General features: G+C 30.5%; 2 protein-coding genes across 2 annotated transcripts; both read right to left on the reverse strand.

Annotated features, from left to right (window-relative positions):
* Positions 1 to 248: 248 nt before the first annotated feature.
* On the reverse strand, positions 249 to 19,844 carry LOC105258406 (bumetanide-sensitive sodium-(potassium)-chloride cotransporter). The gene is made up of 18 exons (XM_011269632.3): positions 19,418 to 19,844; positions 12,679 to 13,151; positions 5,613 to 5,772; positions 5,441 to 5,536; positions 4,709 to 4,900; positions 4,381 to 4,557; positions 4,126 to 4,265; positions 3,551 to 3,853; positions 3,083 to 3,308; positions 2,883 to 3,004; positions 2,647 to 2,782; positions 2,323 to 2,534; positions 2,002 to 2,243; positions 1,696 to 1,835; positions 1,285 to 1,609; positions 1,055 to 1,212; positions 874 to 982; positions 249 to 799 (listed from the first exon to the last, which is right to left on the reverse strand). The coding sequence occupies exons 2-18, from the start codon at positions 12,946 to 12,948 to the stop codon at positions 664 to 666; spliced, it is 3,144 nt and encodes a 1,047-aa protein (XP_011267934.2). The 5' UTR covers positions 12,949 to 13,151; positions 19,418 to 19,844; the 3' UTR covers positions 249 to 663.
* Positions 19,845 to 21,944: 2,100 nt separating this feature from the next.
* Positions 21,945 to 23,654, reverse strand: LOC105258405 (ubiquitin-like protein 7). Its single transcript, XM_025411734.1, has 4 exons — positions 23,516 to 23,654; positions 22,997 to 23,202; positions 22,731 to 22,867; positions 21,945 to 22,563 (listed from the first exon to the last, which is right to left on the reverse strand). The coding sequence occupies exons 1-4, from the start codon at positions 23,652 to 23,654 to the stop codon at positions 21,945 to 21,947; spliced, it is 1,101 nt and encodes a 366-aa protein (XP_025267519.1).
* Between the last annotated feature and the right edge of the window lie 336 nt (positions 23,655 to 23,990).

Here is a 23,990-nt window from a genome sequence, read left to right on the forward strand (position 1 = left end):
TATAATAGTTTATATTCTGTATTATATATAAATATTGTCAAACACTTATAAGTTCATATATATTATATATATACAGGGATATAAACTTTTGACAAAAATTATTTGAACATATAGATTATGTGAAATTTTTTAAATTATTAATAAATTATCAATTATAAAATATGTTACCTTTAGAAATTTTTTTAATTTTTAAATACACCCATATTTGAAAAATTTAAATTATTTAAGATAAGATGCACAGAGAGAAATATTGCATGACAAATAAATAATGTTACAAACTACATTTGTCATATTTTTACCATTACTTCAACTATTTATGCAGCATAATTGCTTTTTAATATAGAAATTTGTCAGTTTTTTTTTTTGGAATAGAAAAATATCCTAGTCATTTAAGAAAACACGACATAAATATTTATAAGAGATTACTTATGATAGGCACACATTCTTCAATAGTAGTTTACTTGCATTTTCTCATAATAATGATAAAAGCAATGATAAAATAAAGCATAGATCATTAGCATTATATATGTATCACTATAAATTTCTGCGATAATCAAATCGATTTTTTCTGCATATACAGATGATTAAGTCTTTTTTGTCTTTATAATACTGTGGTTATCACCAACTGTGAGAACCATATTTTTATATGTAATATCTCGATTATTATGAGTAAAACGTTAAAACTGACGTCTGATTACCCCGCACTAATAAAAACGGTGGCATATCACGCGTAAGTGTCTCTAACCATGCCATATAAAGAGGCGCTGACACAGCACCTTTCCTTGGCATTGGAAGCGTCCTGCATAAATCCAACAAAAACATTAATTAAAATGCGTCCAAATATATAACAAAATATGCAATGCAAATACTCACATAACGACTAAATTTGCTTCCATGGAATTTTCAAGTAATAATTCACGCAAACGGAGATGTCTGTTGGTTTTTTCGTTCATCGCCATAAGTTCCGAATCTTTAATGATATCTGAAACGAAAAGATTATGATTAATATACAGCCTGTATTTTGGATTAAATTCATAAAGAAACGACTCAATACCATCGTCTGAATTTTTCGAATCTGCTGATGATTCCTGGAAGCCAGCTATTAACGAATCGAAAAATGCCTTTGTGCTAGTTTGTGCCGGTTTCGAAATATCCGGTATGACCTTCAGCGCGGAATAGTCTATCCGAAATTTCGATAGAAGACTCGCCATGCTACGAAAAAACGAATATTAATTATCGAAAACATTATTTTCCGTCAAAACTGTCACTAGAAAAAAAACTTACTTTCTTTGTTCATATTCCAATTCAGAATTTTTGTTGGCGAGTGCGAATACCCTTAATTTGCTATTAGACCAATTACGCCTCATGCTAATAATGTAGGGCAAGAGAAGCGTCAAGCCACCGTCATCGTATAGCCACCACACATCAATAGTACCCTTCTTATGCTTCCTTTGGAATTTCGTTACTACATTAAGTATATTTGTGATTGGCATTATATTTGATCGATTTTCGCGCTGCTCCTCGGAGGACGGATTGGGATATTCGTTAATCGTTCTCGAACGTCTCGGTGCGGGACTGCCAGGAATTGAAATGTCGGATACGCTACTAGCTGTAATAATTATCATTAATTTATCAATCCTTAGAGAAAAAAAGGAAAGGGATTAAAAAGACAAAAAAACGTAATTTTTTAAAAACCTTGGCTAAGCTGCGAGAAACTTTGATTGCCTGGTATCGATGTAGGCATCAGTCTCTTTTGATCCTCTCCGATTACGCTGCAATCTAAACCTTCTTGAAGCCGAAGAAGTGCTACTGCTATGTGCATATCCAGAGCTTTGCTACAAGATACAGAAAAAGAAAATAAAAATGCAATATATATTTTGTCTCATTAATGGGCAGACAATTAATAAAAAAAGAGAAAAAAAAAAGAGAGAAGAATTATAACTTCTACGAAAAGTTTTAAGTTGATTAAGATATGACACAAAACTATATACGAAAACTTACTGCATAGTGTTAAAATACATATTCAAATTATTTTGGGGACAGGTAGCCCAGTCTTGCTTATAACCCATTAACAGAATATTAGGCCTCATTTTCCCGAGTCCGGCAGCTTGTAGAAGCGAAGTAGCTCCATCTTGGAAACTCGCACCGTCCACCAAGGAATAAAACGCCTTGATTTTGTTCGCTCTGAGCCAGGAAGAACAATTCTGCAGCATGCTATTGCGCGTTTTGTATGAAATGGATGTCTGAAGCATACGAAAACGAATGTGTTATGATATATCACGTGAATAAATTAAAGCAAATAGAAACCAGCACGATAGGTACTTCGATAATATGGCCACAAATAAATAAACTCTGATGTTTGGTGATATGATGAGCAAAATCGACGAGCGAGGATCTCGTGTTTGGCGCGCCAGTGAGAACCAAGAGTTGCGGTCTATAATTTTTCACATGATCCTCCACTCGATCCAATTGTTGCACAGCGGTCAACGCGTTGTTGTATGTCTGGGCTTGTGTAGTTGAACCCCAATTTACATCTGTAACATATTTTCGTTTAGACGAATATGCATTACAAAATAAAATGTTACATAATCGTTTCCGTTTTTTAACCAACATTTAAATAAAAATAAAATTCTATTGGAATATTACCAGGCTTTCTATATGAGACTATTAAATATAACGCTAAAACTACGCTTAAAGTTATTAAAGCCGTCCACCATGAGATCAGGAACATCACAGAAACGCAAAGAATAGCGCCAGCAAGACTAAGCCACATGTTGTAATACTAAAAAATAATAACGATTATTATTAGATACAGATAACGTAAAAAGATATGTGTGATAATAAAATAATGCCACGAGCGTACATTTTTATATATATTATACCTTAAAAGTTGGTCGCCATCCGATCGGCTTAGCAAGGGAAGCATGAAAGGTACTGAAATTAATGAGAGTATAAGCAGCCAAAAAGAAGTTCGAAATGAGCGGCGCGATCGCGTTTAATTCACCTGAAAAAAATCGATTTACATATATTTTTGAAAGAAACAAATTTCTTTGTTAAATTATAGAATTTTTTTATTACTTACCGATCAAAATGAAACCGACAGCAATAATAAAAGTGAGTAAATAGCCACGAATCGGTTCCTTATCTTTGTCTCCACTAAACCACGCAATTCCCGGATATAGTTTATCAAGACAAAGTGCTTGGAATATTTTCGGTGCTGAGACTAGCGATGCTAAAGCACTTGAAATTGTAGCCGCGAAGCAACCGGCATAGATAAAAGGACCAAAAGCAGAAACTAATTGAATTACCTGTAATACATTTTACTTATTTCAATTTTTGCACTCGATTTTATTTTTAAAAAATTGATAATTACTTTCATAAATCTTAAAGTATCAATAATATTAATCTATATCTATATTATAAATCTTTAAATATCAATAATATTATCAATTTAATTAACATTTTAGCAAGCAGTTTTCATATTTTGATTTAATTAAAATTTTCAAGGATTAATTTATTCAAGTTTCATTAATAATTATTATGTGAGCACCTCAAAGCTGTTATGAGTGCCATAGTTGCAACTGCCTCCTGTGCAGTTAAAAGCTGTTTGGTATACACTCCAAGTGCGATTGGCACTCTCGATAATATTTGTATTATTTTCGATCGCGGTACTATTGTCTGCACCAAGTATTGATAGTGTCGAAAAAGAATTATATATTGCCCATAGATCATTAACATTGCCAGATGCATCTCGCATAACAGTACTTCCAACTATGATCGCTATAATTAGATATGACAGCGATGTCAGCAGAATCGCCAATAAAGTGCCTTTTGGTATTGCCGTTTGCGGATCCTGTCGAATACAAGATAAAATTCCAAAGTTGCATGGAAGTTTCGCATCACATATAAAATTCTCGCTGACTTTTGCGATTAATTGCGATGATAAAGAAATACGCAAGTTGCTTTATCGTTTTTTTATTTAATAAAAACAAAACTTATGTAAAAACGATATCCTTGAGCACAATTCATGCAAACTAATGAATAATTAAATAAGCGAATAATTGCATCGAGAATTGTCGATATTTAATATCTTCTACATATGAACGAGGAAAAGAATTAAATTACCTTTAAGTCACCAGATATATTCGCACCTGCCAGGATACCTGTTGCCGCTGGGAAGAAAATGGCTAAGACCGAGAAGAAATTATGTTCCACGCCTTCGCTATATCTATAGTTCGGATACAAATTTTCCTTAAACAGCTCGGCTGCAAATCACAAATAAAACTATTAAATTGATAATACCATACTTGTTATGATTATGAGATGTATATAAAAACATCGAGGAAAAATGTATCATGAGGAATATTAATAGGATGTTACCGTTGTATCCGATAAATCCTTTAGCCTTTTCCTCGTTGCTTTTGGGACCAATAAAACTGCCGATCGTGAAATCGCCAATAGCCAAGAGGAGGATTATTAACAAGAATATTTGTGCCTTCGCTTCCCATTCCAAGCCGATTACCACGATTATTAGGAGTACGACTATTGTTAGACAGCCTGAAAATATAACACCGTATTATTCGCGCTCTATATTATTTTAGAATGTGAATGAAAAACAGAATTAAAATGTGAATTCTCTATAAAATATATAAAAACATATATAAAACTATAAATATATAAATATATAAAACTTTTAAAGCTTACAAACCTACAATCCTGATATCTGTGATTCCACAATCGACTATACAAAGATTGAAGGAATTAAGACAATCTATCAAACTCTCACAAAATCCGACCACATACATAGAACAAGCGACAGCGTTCGCCAAAGAAAATATGAGACCTATGGAGCCCCCGAATTCAGGTCCCAATGATCTGGAAATCATGTAATATGTTCCACCTGAAAAGAAACAACAAAAAGCAATGTGTAAGCTTCGATCGATCATACTATGCCATCGTATCGACTCAATAATTCATTAAAACGATTTACATATGTGCAAACAATTACAAAAGACAATTATTAATTAGCCAAGAATATATTACTATTATCGATCACATAAAAGAATTGATAAGAGGACTGTCGGCTTTAATCATCTTTCTTCTTACTCATTCTTGAAGTATTTATATTTAAGAATATAATTTTTCTATATTATAATTGATATATGTATGTGTGAGCAGTAAAATATATGTGACATAATTTAGTAAAGAATGACATTTTTATATCAGTTTTTTCACGCGTAATTATTACAATATAAACTATATATAAATTCCTTATTAAATGATAAAAAAATATTAAAATGATTTAGCTATTTCAGAATTAAGTATAATTCTTAAAATATATTTCTCGTTAATTTTTGAAGTTATATAATCAAATTATAAAAATATCTTATTTGTTTTTTTTTTTTTCTTTTTAATGTCCTCGATATTGTATATTTCATACCTCCTTTGATAAGACCATTCGTGCTGATTGCTGACATCGACAAAGCTGTAATCGTCGTGACTACCGTCGTTGTGAGAATCAATAAAATAGCTTGACCTGGAATGACATCAATGATGTTGAAATCTCAAGAATTCAATTAAATTGAAGAATCATTCGACAACAGAGCACCCACCTATTCCGGTTTGCGCTACGACCCAGGAAAGTCGCAGGAAGAGCATCACTCCCCAGATGTTGAGGAGACATCGCATAAGCACTCCTTGAATCCATCCAAATTTCACTCCGGATGCCGTGGATTTTAATTGTGGAACGGTTAATGTATGCGATCCTGGGTCCTGCAAAATAGTCATTTCGATAAGTCGATTCATTAAGAAATAATTTTATCCCAAAAACCGTGTTGTAAGAAATTGCAGGTTGAAATCGGCGTTTACAAAAAAATAATATTTTTTGATAAATTATATAATAAAAGAAAATTATAGTAAATATAAGTACAAATTATCCTTTTATAAGTAATATTTCGAAACATAAATATTCACACGTTAATCATAATACATAACTTCATGAATAGATAGAATTTTATAACAATCTGACATATATCCTTCTTTATTCAATTTAATTTAAGTTTCACTTAATTATATTTTTATATTTTTATATTTTAATCTCAATTATCATTTAATCAATTTTCATTTAATTCTTTTTTTCTGACTTTAATTTCATTTTCATTTATAATTTCTACAAAATGATATCTACTTTCTTGGCGTTTGCAATTAGTTTTCTCGTATTTCACTGCATCAGCAGCTTGCAGATTGTCACACGTGTGCATCACGAAAACGTGTAATTATGTGAGATTTTAACTTGAGGTGAAAAGAAAAAGAGAGAAGACAGGAGATTGACGGAACCTTTTCAGGAAGTCTCAAAATGCCGCAATCTCGTATGTCATCGGAAATTGACTGTTTCTTCCATGCAAATCGCGTAATCGCGCCCATAAAGATTCTGGCCGCGGTCTGCTCGTAATTACGCGAGAAATTATGCTCCATCGTGTCGTCGGGATGTCTTCATCAATCCGATGGGTAATTGACGTACGGAGAGACTTCAAGGTCGGCGCTTTGAACGGATCGAAACGATTTCTCGCAGATGACGAGACGACGATCGTTTAGATCTCACCTAATGCGTCGCGCGCGTTTACGCAATCCTGTGTCACATCTCGCGATTAGTGAGATTAATACGATGATATATTGAGATTTAGAGACAATAATCGAAGACATTGAAGGTGATTCTGGAGATCTCTAGAGGAAGGATCGTCACTCAGCCAATGAAGTCTTAACGATTTACGTAACCAAGTCTCACATCCGCAATGATATCGTCCGATGTCGAAGAACTTTTTGCAAATTGCATGCAATTGAGCGACGATCGTTTGATAAAAAAATTGGAAACATTCTTATTCGATACAATGTATGAAAAATATGAACTTTTACACCTCTATGTGTTTTTTCAAAAAACATTATTTTCTAACAGAATTTGAACAATATTGACATATCGTGATGATTAATGATTTCCGGAAGGCTTCGTTGAAATATTTACGGAAGCCTTTAAAAGGAATGCGAATAATTGGATCGAAGCTTTTAAATGTCAATGCGGGCATGTTGAAGTAAATATGACGTTTTATTTAGAAATATTTGCGGATAATTTACATCACAAGATGAATAATCAATAACGAGAATTGGATTAAATCAAATTGCTTCTAATTCGATTGTGATTGAACAAAATTTCTTGAACATTTTATACTTTTTTCTTAGACGAATGATTATTTCATCTCATATGATTTTTTGTTACATATTTAAATATTTTGTTTTATGCAAATACTTGCAAAATTATTCCTGCAATATTTTCACAAAAACAATCGCGATAATTTGTCCTCTATGTATTTGATGTGCTAAATCTTATAATTTTTAATTATAAATGTTATTAATCTTTCCTTTTATTCGATCATTTATTAAAGTCAAATAATTTATAACATATGATCTTTTTTCTTTCTAAAAAATAATCTTTTAAAAAAATTAAAAAGACATATGATACTATTATAAAAAAGAACGTATATATTTTTCCGTACACAATAAGTTATTACATTATTATTTTTCCACATAAAATTTTTATTATGCGAATTATTGAAAATAATGAATTATCAAAATTTCTTCAAAATTTTAGTTTCATATTTTTAATATTTTTTTATAGAGCTGATTCAAAAAAAAGCTGCTTATTTTCAAAACTCGTAAAGATTTCAATCGAGAACTCTGTAAAAAGTACTGGAAACTTTTTGATTCATGTTACACGTAGATCAAATCTTATGCACTTGCACATACATATGTATAAACGCGCATATCGCATACAAGAGACGTAAGTGGGTTACAGTAGTGTGTGATATAGGAAAGAGAGAATAAAGACCTTCTATATAAATAAATCTCCTTTCACGTGTTCTTTCGCGTGTGTTTGTACATATCCTTCACTATGACACGAGCAAAAGCGAATAATGCACGCTTATCCTTCAGGGACCCGTAATTTATTCGGGGCACGCGTTTTACTGACCCCATTGATATCGCCATATCATGCAATTGAATCAGTTGTTCGCAAAATCATGTGGGTTGCAAAGAATTAATGTAGAAGAAAAACTTACTAAGAAATTTATAATATAATATTTTTTTCAACGATATAACTTAATTCTTATATATTTCTATTCTTATATATTCTTATTTTAATTCTTTACTGCTGCAAGATTCTTCATATATGTAATAAATATTTTAAAATAAAAATGTGATATAATTATTTGTACATTTGTGTTAAAGAAATCTCATGTATTTAGATTTAAATAACATATGTGCGCTTCTTTTTTATTTTTCTAATTTTTTGGAAGAAGAGCTGAATCTTAGTTTTTCCTTTACATGTTTTTAATGAAAATGATTGATGAAACAGATTTGTAAACGAGGATTCTGTCTTCATGTTCTCTATGATCAATTCGATTCGGATTGGCAATCAATCGTGATCATGTGTGTGAAAGATAGCCATTAAGACTTTTTATTGTTTGCTCATTTATCAATATAATTATACATGCAACTTCGCAAATTATTTATAATGATTAGTGTCGCGAGATTTGATTAGATTTTTTTGACACGCAGAATCAATATGTACCATAATCGTATTAAATTATTTATAATGTTAAGAATCAATCTCATATATAAATAACAATAAACAATATTTAATATAAATAAAAACAAAATTATCTACGTCTTTGATATTATTTGCGCGATATAATAATCGATATCAATCAAAACTGGCCAATCGACATAAATAAAAGGAATTATAAGAATAAGAGGAATCATAATTTACGTTCTTCATTCGATTTAATCAGATAGTTATCGAAGAGTCATATTTGTGAAATGCGAAAATGTTTGCAAATAAACATTTCTTTTTGAATCTGTTAAATTTATCCCATTATTTTTGAAAGCAATCAATACTTGAGACCAATATAGTATTTGCACTTAATGATTAATTGACTTTTTTATTTCTATTGCACAGAACTTATAATCTGAAAAAGAGACTCATTAATTGGAGTCAATTAACAGCATCACATGACAATGTCATACATAAGATATGTTGTTCAATCAGCAGTTTAGTTACGACTGTAAAACTCGTGACTCATTTATTTAATTATCATGATATTTATCGACGTAGCACAGAATAAACGGACTCATTTCATCTCTTGAGTTACACATTTCTGAAAGAGAATTAGTTTCTCGGGTAAAAATTATACCGTGTCTTAATGACGCATATGATGTGATGAGTTCCTCCTGGAGGTATTTATCATCGAATGACTTTAATTGCCCGAATGAACGTGAGGGTCTTCATTTTGACCTAACATTTAAGGCGACAGGGTCGCATTCACATGCATATATTGTATAATCCTCTGAAAAATTTCTTCGATTGCGTTAATGAAACATGACTAACGGCGCCACATTTATTGCATAGCTAATTCGATTTTATCTTGAACGTAATGCTTTTTACATGTACTTATCTCACATTATGTCACAAGTCTATCGTAATATATGCAACTTATTCTTTTTTAGCAAAAAGTAAAAATTTTTACCTTTATTCTTTTTTATTTGTTGTTTACATCTACATACATTTATTGTTTGCATTATGTTCAAACTTGAAATTCCTTGACTGCTTTCTAATTATATTAATATTTTTCGTTATTTCTATCATGATTTAGTATCATGATCTGGTATTTTTCAAATATAATGAAAATATATTTTTTATTGAGAAATATTTATAGATCTTTCATAACATTCGAGGTATTTTGCAATGTCAGTTTTGCATATACTAATATTTTCCAATTGATTTCTTAACTTGTATAAACTTGTACGAAGTGTCTCATCGATATCTATAAAATAGGCGTGAATAGTCTACGTGACTCTTTTTTTAAATTTGTTTCAACACGAATGAATTTTCTGTGACCTGGTATGCAATCGTGTCATTCCTCCACATATAAGCGGCCACTGCCCCGACTGTATAATTTTATCCCCTTTCTCTTTAGCCGTGAGAAAAGAAATCTCCTTACACATATGAGCTATCTAAATATATGTCTAATGATATGTCATAAAATTTACAAAATATTAAAACAAACATTTTGTCGCTGCTGTTCCATTGAAATTTTTATCGAGCAATCTCGTATATTTTATACGAATCGTATAAAATTACACTCTTACAAAAATGTATTTTAATTATGTTAAAAAATAAAAATAGTTTTTGAGATTTAAAACTAATAAAGAAAGAGAGAGAGAGAGACTGTGTAACATATAACAAAGTATAAATATTTACAAAGTATAAACATCAAGTAAATCCTCATTTTTGCTGTTTGTAAAGAAGAGACTTTAATTAATGAACAAATAAAAATTTGTATAGGTCATTTTTATCCATTGAACATGAAATCAAACATTATTGAAAAACTCGGCGAAGCCTTCGTATCGAAATATCAAGGATATTCACGCCTGGTTAACGTTTTTGACGATTTCGATCGATTCGCAAATGAAAAAGAATATTGCGCTTTCAAAAGCAATGAATCGAATGAATACATTACAATTATAGCGACATTTAAAGTGAATTAACGTTTGGAATTAAATTGATATAGAAAAGATCATATTACTAACTAAATACCAAAAATTATTTATGCATCAATCATTTAAAAAAAAATTAAAATTAAATTTTAATAAATTACAAATGCATACATATATGTGTAAGTATATATATAAGTGCTTATGAAAGAATTTAATAATAACCGGCAAAAAAAATAATTGTACGTAATTAATACCAAAATGGATTTATCTAAATTTAATTATCATTGTGCAACACTGCAATTAATGTAAGATTTGTTGTATCGATGTGTTGTATTTGTATCCAAAACAATATTACTAAAAATACGAACTACGTTTTCGAAATTAGTCATTGCAAATATTTAACGTCACGTTACACCGCTGTTACGTTTGATAACGGTATCACATTGTGTCGTAAAGTTGCGTCGACGTGAACAGATTGTCACGTAAGGCAATAAAGATTCCAACGGTACCGTATTTACGCTCGCACGACATCACGTTTTCAGCCGTCATCAGCATTTTTGTGAACGAAAAGATAGATATGTAAACTGAAAAGTTTTCCGTCACCAACTTGTGAACGAGAGCGACGTCACCACGAGACAAACTTCGGCGCCAAGTTTGCATTCAACCGCGAGTTAATTGCACAATTAACCATCTTTGTAATCATACTATGATTTACGAGTCGTCTGCGTAATTAATACCGTATGTCGTGGTCATGTTGAAAAAAGAAGAAGCACACATGCTACGCTATTTATACATTATATACGCTGTGAGTTAAACAAGGAAAAGAAAAATATACATCGGCGATTCATAAAGTTTCCTGGTATAATTCTAATCACGATCATAAACGAAGAAATAAAATTATTTTATTTTAAGATTTTATTTTATTTGAACAATTAATAAATTAAAAAATTTGAATATATTATAATTTTATATTTAATCTTTTTCTTTCTTTCGAATTTAAATAACTCTACAATAAAACTTCGAATTAAATTTTCTAAAAACAAATCATATGTAAAAGATTGTGTGAAAAATTCACTGGTGCTGCTACGTTTTTCTGAGTCATTTTTTAAAGGAAGAGAGCACGTGTCTATTCCAGAAACTTTCGCGGGATGTACTAAATTACAGCATATACGGGAAATCGGTTAATTTTAGATATTCTATCGGAGAAAGAAAGATAGAGAAAGAACTGGACAGATGACGAGTGGAAAATTCAAAAAGCCGGTGAATGTCAGCGTATACGCAACATATCTGAAGAATGCGTGTCGTATAATATCGAGAATATATCCGATATTGATAAATTTGCATTTGTCTAACCTCTATATTTATCTATTCATATACATATATATATGTACATCTGCCTTTTACAATGTGTCATTTTTCCATTTTTACGATTTTTTTATATTTCTTACTTCGTAATCGCGGACGATTTCGAGAAATTCATTATGCAAGTCGGCACCTACATCTTTATCAACGGGACGAATTTTATTTATCGCGCTGTAAAATATTCATATCTATATAAAATATCGATTTTACATAAATTAATAACTGAACAAAGATACATCAACCGCGGGTTTTTCTTGTAATGCGTCGCTCTTTATCATTAGAATTTGTATTTATCGCTTCATTATAATATAATCACGTGAAATATTAACATCGTGTATGTAAACTTCATTACGACACATTTGGATTATCATATAAAATGTCTTATCAGAGAATTATGAGACGATATAAATAAAATTGTCCGATATTGTAATCATCTTACTGTAGCGTCTTGTATGACATTTACAAATCTTCGTATAGAAATAAACTTAATCTATCGAGAATACATCCGCTATTATAAATCATAATTTTAGCATTCATTGTATAGTATATCAAATGTACAATTTTTCTCGAAATTATAAGTTTAAATTATACTTGTGATTTATAAAATTAATTAATTAAAAAACAGTTAATTTTATCTTCAATTTTTAAATTATCAAAAAAACTCTTATATTATACTAAGCAATTATTGAAACATATTTGATTAATCATCAAGAAAAGCTGCTTAACTCGCAGACGATATATGCCTTCAGAAAAGTCATCAAAAAGCTTTACCTTATTAAGAAGAGTGGGATTGTGCAACTCGTCCAATGAAGGCCTATGAGCCGCCTGGATGCTCATGATGTTCCTGTAATTGTCTAGCCTGGGCAAGGCTTCTCTGGTCATGTGCCTGAGGGATTTTTTGGTCTCCTGCTCGCCAAGGAGACTGGTTCGACCTTCGAGACTGTCGACCCGGTTCACGTGAAATCTGGTTCTTCTCACAAGATTTAGCTCCACTGTCTCCGAATCGGTGTCTCCACCGTTTATCCCATTTTCGTGTGCCATATTTCTATTAATTTCGTCCCCTAAGGTGTTCTTGTATTCTTCCTTTTCTTCTGATATGGTTGAAAAAGGCACTGCGATTCAATGGCTCGAACGATCGTACATACAATGGCCGATCAAACAGCAATCTAATTTCTCTGCGGTTTCCTCTTCGGGAATTTATTGATTTGTCAAGGCGGTTGCCCGATAACACCGGTCGCGGTCACCTGTCAACAATTATTATTTCAATTATATTTAATTGTTTCTTTATTTTAAAAAATTTAGATTTTTTAACTTATGAAATAATTTTAAAAAGTATTTAAAATACATTTTAAAATACATATTTCACTATAAACACATCATGATTCTTTTTTAAGCATTTTATTTAAAGCATTTTATATTACATAAAGAACATTCTAAATCATGGTTTTTGTAATCTTGTAATTTTAAGATTTTATTATTTAATAGCATGTATTTTTAATATCAATTAAATATTATTCATTATTTAAAAATATTTCATTAATTATAAAATAATATAATTGTTACGAAGCTCATATATTAAATTTGCAGACATAGTCAAATTTGCTCCTATGATTACGTTGATTAGAAATTAAAAATAGAACAGTACATCGCGTCTGCTAAAGATTGGAGCTAGCAATTTATTCGATTTGACGTAATGCTTGATTAGATTAATCAAACACGTATACTTTGTGAACTCATAAAATGCTTTATATTATTTATATTATATCTACATTTATGTTTGAAGATCGACTGAAATATCTCGACATGAGGAATAATGAAAGCGTAAAGATTTCGATGCGATAACGAATGACTGACAAAGTGATTCTCTGACAAGACTGAATTATCGATTTTATGAAACGGTCTTGATGTCATATAAGACAAAATTATTTATAGAGCAAGACTGTATCGTGAAAAGCAATCGAAAAATCACTAATATTATCTTTTAACTTTAACAATATACATTATCAATAAAAAAATACATTCTTTAACAATATACATTATCAACGGAAATTTGAAATTAATTTGATGAAAATTGATAACATATACATTATTCGAACAAGTTTTCTTTCTTTAAAAAGACCCGTGTGAGGTTCGAGATTAGATAGAGGCTCGAGGGTTCAAGGTGAAAACCACAAAGCAGACAGATCTCTTCATTGACCTTTGTCTTCATGATAATTAAATAACAAGAAGTGTGGGTGTGTCAATTATAAAATTACTCTCGTCATTTAACAACATTTACAAGATTATCTTTGATCCCTGGTGGGTTAATGTACGAGTTTATTTAATCGAACAAACCGCGCCTTTTAATGCATTATTTTCCGTGACACATTGTCTCACATTTCCACGTGAAAACACGCATGTGACAACGATTTCCGGCCCTAACAATCATAGTTTTATCAATTCATTGTCACTATAATTGCCAAGTCAGTAATTTGTCGTTCAACGTCACGGTAAAAGGATCTACGGTTCATGCACTCTTTGCATAAACACGAAGCATAATTTTGCACGATATAAATTATTTTGAATGAATTCTAAGAGCTTCACATTCTTGGATCTAATTTATTATTATTAAATTAATTATTATTAATATAATATATTTAATATTATATATGTCAATATGTTAATTTATAATATTTAATCTTATATACACATATTATATATAATTAAAAGTATAGTTCCATCTCTCTTCATTTGTTAAGAACTTTAAAAATTATTTAAAAAATTTGAAAGTGATAAAATTATAATCATTAAATTATTATAATTTTATAATTATTTAAATTAAATCTGATAAATAAATTCAACATTAATAATTAATAACTAAATATATTTATACTTATGAAGCATTTACATTATTAATTATACTGTTAATTATATTATATTCATTTTTGTGACAATTTTAGTAACTTGATATCCTTTTATAAAAAAATATGTTATATTCGCGATTTCTTCTTATTTGCTATAAATTTTATCGTCACAAAATCATCACGAAATCGACATAATGCATACGATAATCATTATGTATGATATCATGTATATCAAACAATGAGTGTGTCTAATTAATTCAACAGACTGCCAATGTAACATTTCAATTAAAATCGCGCAAATTTCATAAAAAAACTGACGCGATGTCAATAATCTCTTTCATCATGACGATTACGAGATAACCGTGAATGCCGATATGTTAATTAGCAGTTAAGCAAACGGTACGATCTCTAAAACACATACGTAAGATCGAAGTATTTACCTTTACTAATGACGCCTTTTTATTGGTGGCTACCACATTGAACAAACGGATGCGAAATATTACCGGGAGAGGCTTTTTTAAGACCATCGCGGCGCCTACGAGACGCAAGCGATCAAATAAATCGTCGACAATTAAGCGATTTATTTAGTGTATTGTATCAATTATAACATTGCGATATACCGATGCAAAATGAACTATCAAGAGAAAAAAAATACGCGAACCCTAGAATTTATATTTATAATAACATCTATTATGATCAATAGGAAAAATATTAAAATTTTGTGAAAATATCTATAAAAATACACGATAGCAATGACTAGGAGAAATTATTTTCCGAGAAAATTAATAAAACATTAATAATTTCTCTCTTTCGCAAATAAATTCTTCTATTCTATGCGTTTGGGGAGATTCATTGCAAAAAATATCCCAATCTTTTAGTTTTTATATTCTATAAAGACCCGAAATAAACGTGATAAGCAAAAATTCGCAGTCTTATAATAGATTTCGGTGATTAAAATCGGATGATCCAAAAATAGATCATCGATTTAAAAAAATAATTACATCGCGAAACATAAACGTGACGAAATTATTATATCTGTGTATTCTCATCATGGAGATGATCAATGATAAAATATACCATATACATATATATACACAAAATTGCCGTTGTATCCGAATATATTATATATCCGTGATTTTCAAATAGCAACGTAATTTAAAATCGTCATTGTTCTAGAATTAAAGATTCACAAAAAATATCTAATATCCTCAGATTTCTGAATAATGAATCACGGAGATACTTAGCATAATAATATTTAGTTTAATATTATAGATGTATAATTTGGCAATATCCTGAAAAAGATTTAATTGAATGAACATATGTTCATGATATATGAACATCGTTAATTAAAAAATTATTAATTAATTGATAATATGTAATTGTATTGCTGTTTCAGTTATTATTTTATTAATTCTGATATTATTTAATTTTTAATTTTTTATTATACTTTTTAAATAAAAAAATATTATTTAATAATATACGTTGATGAATTTCTGGTACATGTGCAAAGAGCTTAAATGGAAATTCGCTGACGAGTTTAAACCGGTTGACATTCGAATTCAAATTCAATTGACGAGAATCTTTATTAAATCGTTTGGAATCACACGTTCTCATTCTGAATTGGCCTTCGTACTCGTTTTGAAATTGAATAAACCAGTTTGAAACTCAAATTGAATACGTATTATATAATGTTAAACTACATAAAATATATCTGCTTCTCGAAACTAGCATTTTAAATCAATATTAGGCAGATACATGATGAATTTTCTGAAAGTTGTTTTTTTTCAATTTGTGAAAAGATTTAATTCAATTCTCAGAAAAAGAGTTAAAAAATTCTACAAAATAAAGCATATTAATCCATAATTATTCGATAATTTTCAATCCTATTAGAATAATTTTTTTAACTAATTACTATTTAGATAATTTGTACAAATTTCTAGTGCATTCTGCGATGAAATTGATACACCTTTCTCAGAAAAGATGATAACGTAACACACGTTAGTGCTATCCTATTCTTAGCCGTGAACTGCAAGTAAAGCAATCATTTATGGTGTAATTGAAATAAACTTTCATGCGAATACGACCTCTCAATAACAGCTACTTTTGTAAATGCATGTCTATTTGCATACTTCTTTTAGAAAAAAAGTATTTATTGCGATTAGCGAAGCATTGCGAACATTATTCATTATTAAAATATAAGGAGACATTTTTGCTGATTAATTTATTCCTATCTGCCATAAAAAATAATATCGCGATTTATTAACATTATTGCAAGAGCCTTAGAATCCATTATTGCTAAAACACGAGATGCAGGATATTTTAATTTTTTATATCAATCATTGAATTACTAATTAATTTCATAATTATTAATTGCTAAATTATTTACATCGTAAAAACTGTAAAGCACTATATACTGCAAATTTGAAAGGAAATAAAATAATGCAATTTTAAGTCTAGAATAAAAATTATTTTTTTAGTGTGATTGTCTCTAAATCGAATAATACAAAATTGAAAATCAACGCGGTTCTAACATGGAAGGGACCTAATCTCAAGAGGTTTAATTATACCAGTGATGTATAATTGGCTTCGGAGATTCTTGAGACTTGAAGAAAATATTATTTTCTGGAAGAGAGAGAAAAAAGAGAGAAAAAACATATAAACGTTCAAGGAACTCGACGGAATCATCCGTTCTATTCGTGATAACGCTCTTTGCATTTCCTTCCTTTTGCATTATTTTTTGACAAAGAAAGATTGCGTTTTTCTGAACGATTTATTTGCGAAATTTATAGCGATGGCTCTGAAGGCTGATCGAAAATCTCTCATGCGATATAAAATTTATGCGTGTTTAAAATATTTTGAAAGAATTCTAATAATTTAAAAAGATCCTTCTGTCATAATTGAAATTAATATTTGCTATAAATCATATTTATATTTATAAACTCCATATGTAAAATTTATTTTCTCTAATTTTTCTCTCTTAAATTTATGCTAACGTAAGTAAAACAAAATTGTGACAAATTCTAGTAATATTACAACCATGATTAATCGAATTAGTCAACAACTTATTGTTGTATTTCCATAAATAAATATAATGAAAATTTATGCTAAATATGGATTACGCGAAAGATATTAACATAAAATATTGTAATAAAACATAACTTAAAAAAAAAGGTAGCTATAACTCAGGATAGACATTTAATTCTAAACACACAGTGCTAATCCGAGAATGATATATGGATATGAAAAATGACGTTAAGATGGAACTATTATTATAAAATCCATCGATCCGAGTTTTACGTCCTTACCATTCCTTTTGTCGTAGGTAAACATCTCGAATGTTACCTCTACAATAAAAAATCGGTATCCTATTCTACATCGCAATTTTACGACCTTTCGCTCGGCTCTAAAATGTCGTCTTATAAAAGAAGGTTGTATATTTAGATTCGTGAAGCGACTTTAAAACCTTTTGCTTTTCAAATTTAGCCCCTTCGATTTCAATTCAAAGCTTGTATTCGAGAAATGATTTTATTCTTTATACATATAATATTTTTTTCTTTAATTTTTATTTTGTTTCGCCAAGCGCCGAGAGAAATTTAGGACATATAGTTTCGCAGAACAGACATAGGTAAATCTCTTCTCTATAACATTAAAATAATCTATGAGAAAAAGAGAGAATCAAAGAGAATATCGTTTCTCGAAATTGAACTTGAAAAGAGCAGATTAGCATGTCGAGTATATCAAATATTTTATTTCATTTTATCTTATTTTTTCTACCTTTATATTTAATTTATTCTAAATAAAAATTAATGATAATAAGATAAAATGTGTAAAGGCTCTCCTCATCGAGAGAAAGGGGAAAAATTGATATTTTTCTTAATATAATGTCAAATAAAAATCGAAAAACGAAGAATCACTCTGCGAAATCGCGTGTATGAGTGAAATAATAAATAATAAAGGATGCAGATGAGAGACGAATGCACCTTTAAAAACTGCGCTTAGCAACGCCGACCGATCGCGAACAGTGTCGCGGCCTTTATTGCGAATGCGAACATTTCCATGCAGGGCCGGTGCAAGGCTTAAATTCATCGCCGATCTTTTTTTTCATCAAACAATACGCGGGCAATAATCAAAAATATATATGTCCGAGAAACACACTTTTTTCAATCATTTCAAATTCGATACAAGATACTTTCTCTTGCTAAGATAATTTTTACACGCGAATTCTGTCATTTACTAGCGTCATTATTTTACTAATTTCGAAAGAGATGAAAGGTAGACGATTTTTTTTTATTTTTAGGAACGAATTCTGATAATTCTAATCGTGGAGTAAATTGTATTAGGATTTAAGGGAAAAATGGAAAATTGGTTAAAAATATAAAGTGACAGCTACAGAAATTTATCGCATGTGAAAGACCTCCGATAGATGTTTTGAAACCGACCCTGCACTCGCACGCGACCGGCTCGTTTGGCCGCAGACAACGCGCCGGCGAAGCCGCATTCTCGAAGCCGCTGTCAGAAACTGGTCGTTTCTTTCCTCTTCGTCATTTGCGAATTCGCGAAGCGAAAGAACGGAGAATCGGGAGAAAATATTCCGGTACTCGACTGCATGTTTACGAAATAAGAATCGGAGGTCAAACATTCGATTTTTGAATATGGAAAAAACTCACGTTTTTAACCGTTCACCTTTTCGTCCGTTGAACTCGCGTCCTGTAAGCGCGCAGGATATCCAAATGATACTAAAGTCTTAATTTTCCCATAACCTCTCGCAGCAAGGATAAGTCTGTCTCGCTGTCGCACGTATTTTACTCTGGCAAGAAGCTTTTCGAAAGAGTCATCGTCGCGTCGAAATAACGAGAAATGCTAATTGACAGATCCTTTTTTACGATACCTCTTCGTCAGCGATAGACATGTGTTAGCAGTCTATATGTATAAATGTATAAATATTTATATGTATAAATATACATATAAATATATGTCAGACGTAGCGAACACGTGCTACTCGTCGCGAACTATGACTGCGAGATCGAAGCACGCCCCGGAACAACACGTCCAAGTCACACGAAATCCCGATTCCTACTGACAGACCGTTGCACAAGTCCCCTTACGCGTCTCGCATACACTCGGCTTCGAAGCGTGAGCGCGCGTGGACCAGGGAACCGGCATACGCACTAACGCAACGCAGTATTGTGTCACGTGTATGTCGCACCCTCTGCAATCGAAACCGAGCGAAAAGCTTCATCCTTTTCCTTTTTTTTAATACGAAAACAACCTTTGCTATTTATGTAATCTGTAGATATAATAACAAATGCTAAATAGAGATTTTTATAATTGACAAGTTATAAGAATGCTTGCTGTACGAGCCTTTTAGAAGCCGAAACTAATTATGAATGAACATTTTGTAAATTTTATTTTCCCACGACATCAATGTTAGATTTTATTAAAGTTTATATAAGAAAGAAAAGAAATCATATATAAGTAAGAGTATAGATAGAATTATTATATATACGATAAAAATAGAGAAAAAACCAGAATTAGAAAAAGAGAAGGAAATTCCAACACTTAGATTTTTCTTTTATAATTATCGATTATTTATGCTAAATGCATTCGAGAATATTTTGCATTTTTTGAAATAAATATTATATATTTTTTGCTAGAGAAGGAAAGTTCTACATAATTTTTAATTATGAATATCATGCTAGAGAAAGAACAGTTCTGCATGATTTTTAAATATGGATAAAAATATGGATAATCATATAATTTTTCTAACAAATAAAAAAAATTTTTATATTTAAAATTTCCTTCAATTACTGATAAAAATTATTAAGTTCATTTTTTTGCATAATCAATCTATATAAAACCTATAAAAGTAATGGGATTATTAACAATATTATTATTTATAGATAATTATTGTTAATAATTCTTAATAATCAGCTCTATACGTATTTTCTTCGATTTAACCATTCTTAAATCTCGCGTAAACAATCAGATAAATCTTAATCTAATACCACTTATAAGACACTTAAGACTTTAAGAACACTTAAACGATGACACATTAACAGTTCTTGCATATATCATATCTGCGCAATTCTGTAAATTTTCACAATTTATTTGATTTTGCACAAATTCATACGTCACTGCTAACACGCATGACGCATTCATTCCGAGCATTTCTGGCACATTCACATACTAAAACGTCATTCCACATGGCTCACATGTGCTGAATAAAGATTTCTATTACAATATCTATTGCACATTTTTCTATTAAATAAAAATTTTTATATAAACATATAAAAACAAGAATTATGTTCAACCATTCTGAGAAAATTATAGCGATTAACATTTTAATTATCGTGACATCAATGTTAAAGATTTTTATTAAAATTTATATGTATGTGTCATCGATTTTTATTCAAATCATTAAGTTAAACTTCCACCAAGTCACACGTGTCTTTGTTATATTACATAAAACTAGTTGTCTATACATAGACGCGTTAAAAAAAAATGAGAAAAAGAAAGAGATAAAGTATCAGTAATTATTAGAATTTGGAGATAATTGTAGTATACATGACATAGATCATTTAGATCATAATGGCATTAGTATATATTAGTATATATAGTAGAGGAGAAAGATAAATTTGTAAAACCAATAATAAATAAGTGAATGAATGGAAGTCAATATTTTGTTTACATAAAAAAGGATATAAAATTATCAAAGATATAATTGATACATAATTAACAGTTTACAATTGATTTATTTAATAAATAATATTAATCTTTCTCCATATATTCTCATCATATATTTTTTTGTAAAAAATGCTGACTGTACATTATATTTAGATCTAAAAAATTAAGCTAATCTTTAAAGATGAAAAAGTTTTTGAAAGATGGAAAAGTTTCATAGTCTTTGCAATATCAGCAAAGATAGTGAATGATATAACAATCTCATATAAAGAATTACATAAAAATAAAGCTCTCCTCAAGCAATAATTTTCACATTTGTACATGTGTCTTGATATCTTATATACAAATATATAATATATAGTTACAACTATATATAATATAGTTTAATCGATTCATACCAGATGAATAACATGGAGTGTTACGGATATCTAAAATGAGATATCTAAGAATTTTAAGACACTCTATTCAAAGTGTAATCACTTACATTTCTGGTTCTATTGTTGTTGTTGCTCATTAATTATCATTGAAACCGCTAAATACGAGTTCGATCGCTGCCTGCACGTCACCGTTGGTGAATTGCAGTGCCTGAATGTTTACCGTGTCATCTTGGAGACCCATCTCGTGCATCTGCGCCAACTGCCGCTGCAAATCAGTGACCGGTGGTGAAAATGGCGGTAACATCGGTGGCAAGGAAGCTACTGGAGATGCAGTTGCCTGCTGCGGATTTGGATTAGTCGCGATCGCGGCTTGTCTCATCGCTTCCATAAACATTTGAGATGTAATCACGCCGATATTCTGATTGCCAGTTCCGGATTGATTACCACTACTAGATGTAGAGGATGGCGGATTTTCCGGTCGTTGTAACGTCTGCGAATTTGCTGGGGCCGGTATATTAGGGAAACGCAAGTTGTTGTCGTTTACAGGATGTGTGGCAAAAAAGTGTGCGATGTCACGCGCCATCTCCTCTTCCAGACTCATGTTATCCACGCTATAAGAACGTGCAGTCGTAGGTTGCGAACTGGCCACTGAATTGCTGGAGGAGCCGCTGGAAGCAGCGTTTTGCGCTTCCTCATGAACTGCCGCTGCAATATTTTGCGCCGCCTCAATCAACACTGGATGTAATTCTGCAATTCTAAATATATAAAAAAAAATGTAAATCCATTACACAAATTTTATACCAATAAAGCATTAAATAATATATATTTTTCTGATGAAAATTTAAAATTGCCAAATATATGTGTGTGTGTGTGTGTGTGTGTAGTTGCAAATTAAGATCATATTATATCAATATCTAATTACCTCTTGACAGTATCAACATCTGTGAAATGTGCCATTAAATCTGGATCCTGTAGCATAGCGATGGCAACAGAGTCCTCGTGCAATCCAGGAGAGGAAGATATAATATTGTCTATCACCTCTGGTCTTTTACTTAAACGCTGAAATATATAAAAATATATATTTTCTGTATAGTTTGTCGATAATTAATCGTAGTCGTTAATATTTGACATTAATAGTATGATTTGTAAAGCAAAAATAAATAGAAAAATTATTTAAATATTACTTACATGCAGAGCGCTTCTAAATGCAGGCATTTCATTGAATGACTTGAATGCTGACGCCAACTGTAAGATGGAATCTTCTGATATATATCTATTTGGTGCTGGTGATTCTGGTTCCTTTTTTTTCAGCGCATGTATCATCGATCCATTTTTCAATCCAATAGATTCTACTGTTGCATCATCCTCAAGTATAAGTCCACAATAAATAAATTCTGAAAAAAAAGTATTACTATTGTTAAAATAAGTATTACTATTGTCTAATTAGGTTTACATTGATCAAACATTTACACCAAAGATTTTAATCTTTGAATTATTAAAAATTGAGATTTTATCAGAAAAAAGATATAGAAAACAAGACTATTATTTTTTTTTAACTGTATAAATTATATTATATATAAAATAATTTTAAAATACATTTTGAATATAATAGATCAAAAGAACTTATTGTTAAAGTCAACATTAGATAACAAAGATTACAAATATCTTAACAAAGACCAGTCTTCAAATAGTGCAAAATCACTTTACCCAATGAATCCTTGGATAGGTTCCATCTTCCCGCGGCTTCTCGTTTTAATTCCTCCACTTTTGTTTTCAGATTTATGCCGCTCAATGTGATCGGCATAACCATCTGAGAATTTATTTGTATTCCAAATAATAGTTCCATGGTCATCATAATTAAATGAATTCTAATTCACAATATGTGATTATACTCGTTAATATATAATATTAATATTTAATATTAATATATTTATGTCGTATATATGGTTTCTTTTATATTTTATTTAACAACTTTTTAGCTAAATTGCATGATGATCTTCCGTTGAATTTTTTTCTTGTTTCACGTTTTGTCACGCGTTTTATGATATAAATTAACACGTAAATATTAGTAGCAAATCATGTGCGATCAAGTGACAGCGAAGAGAAACCTGAGAGCGGCTATCTCACTTTGACAAGCATATTGTCCTGATGCACCACTTGAGGGCGCATTCACCTTGACAGA

This window comes from Camponotus floridanus, unplaced genomic scaffold, assembly GCF_003227725.1.
Source record: "Camponotus floridanus strain SB8 unplaced genomic scaffold, Cflo_v7.5 scaffold43, whole genome shotgun sequence".
NCBI classification, from domain to species: Eukaryota; Metazoa; Arthropoda; class Insecta; order Hymenoptera; family Formicidae; genus Camponotus; species Camponotus floridanus.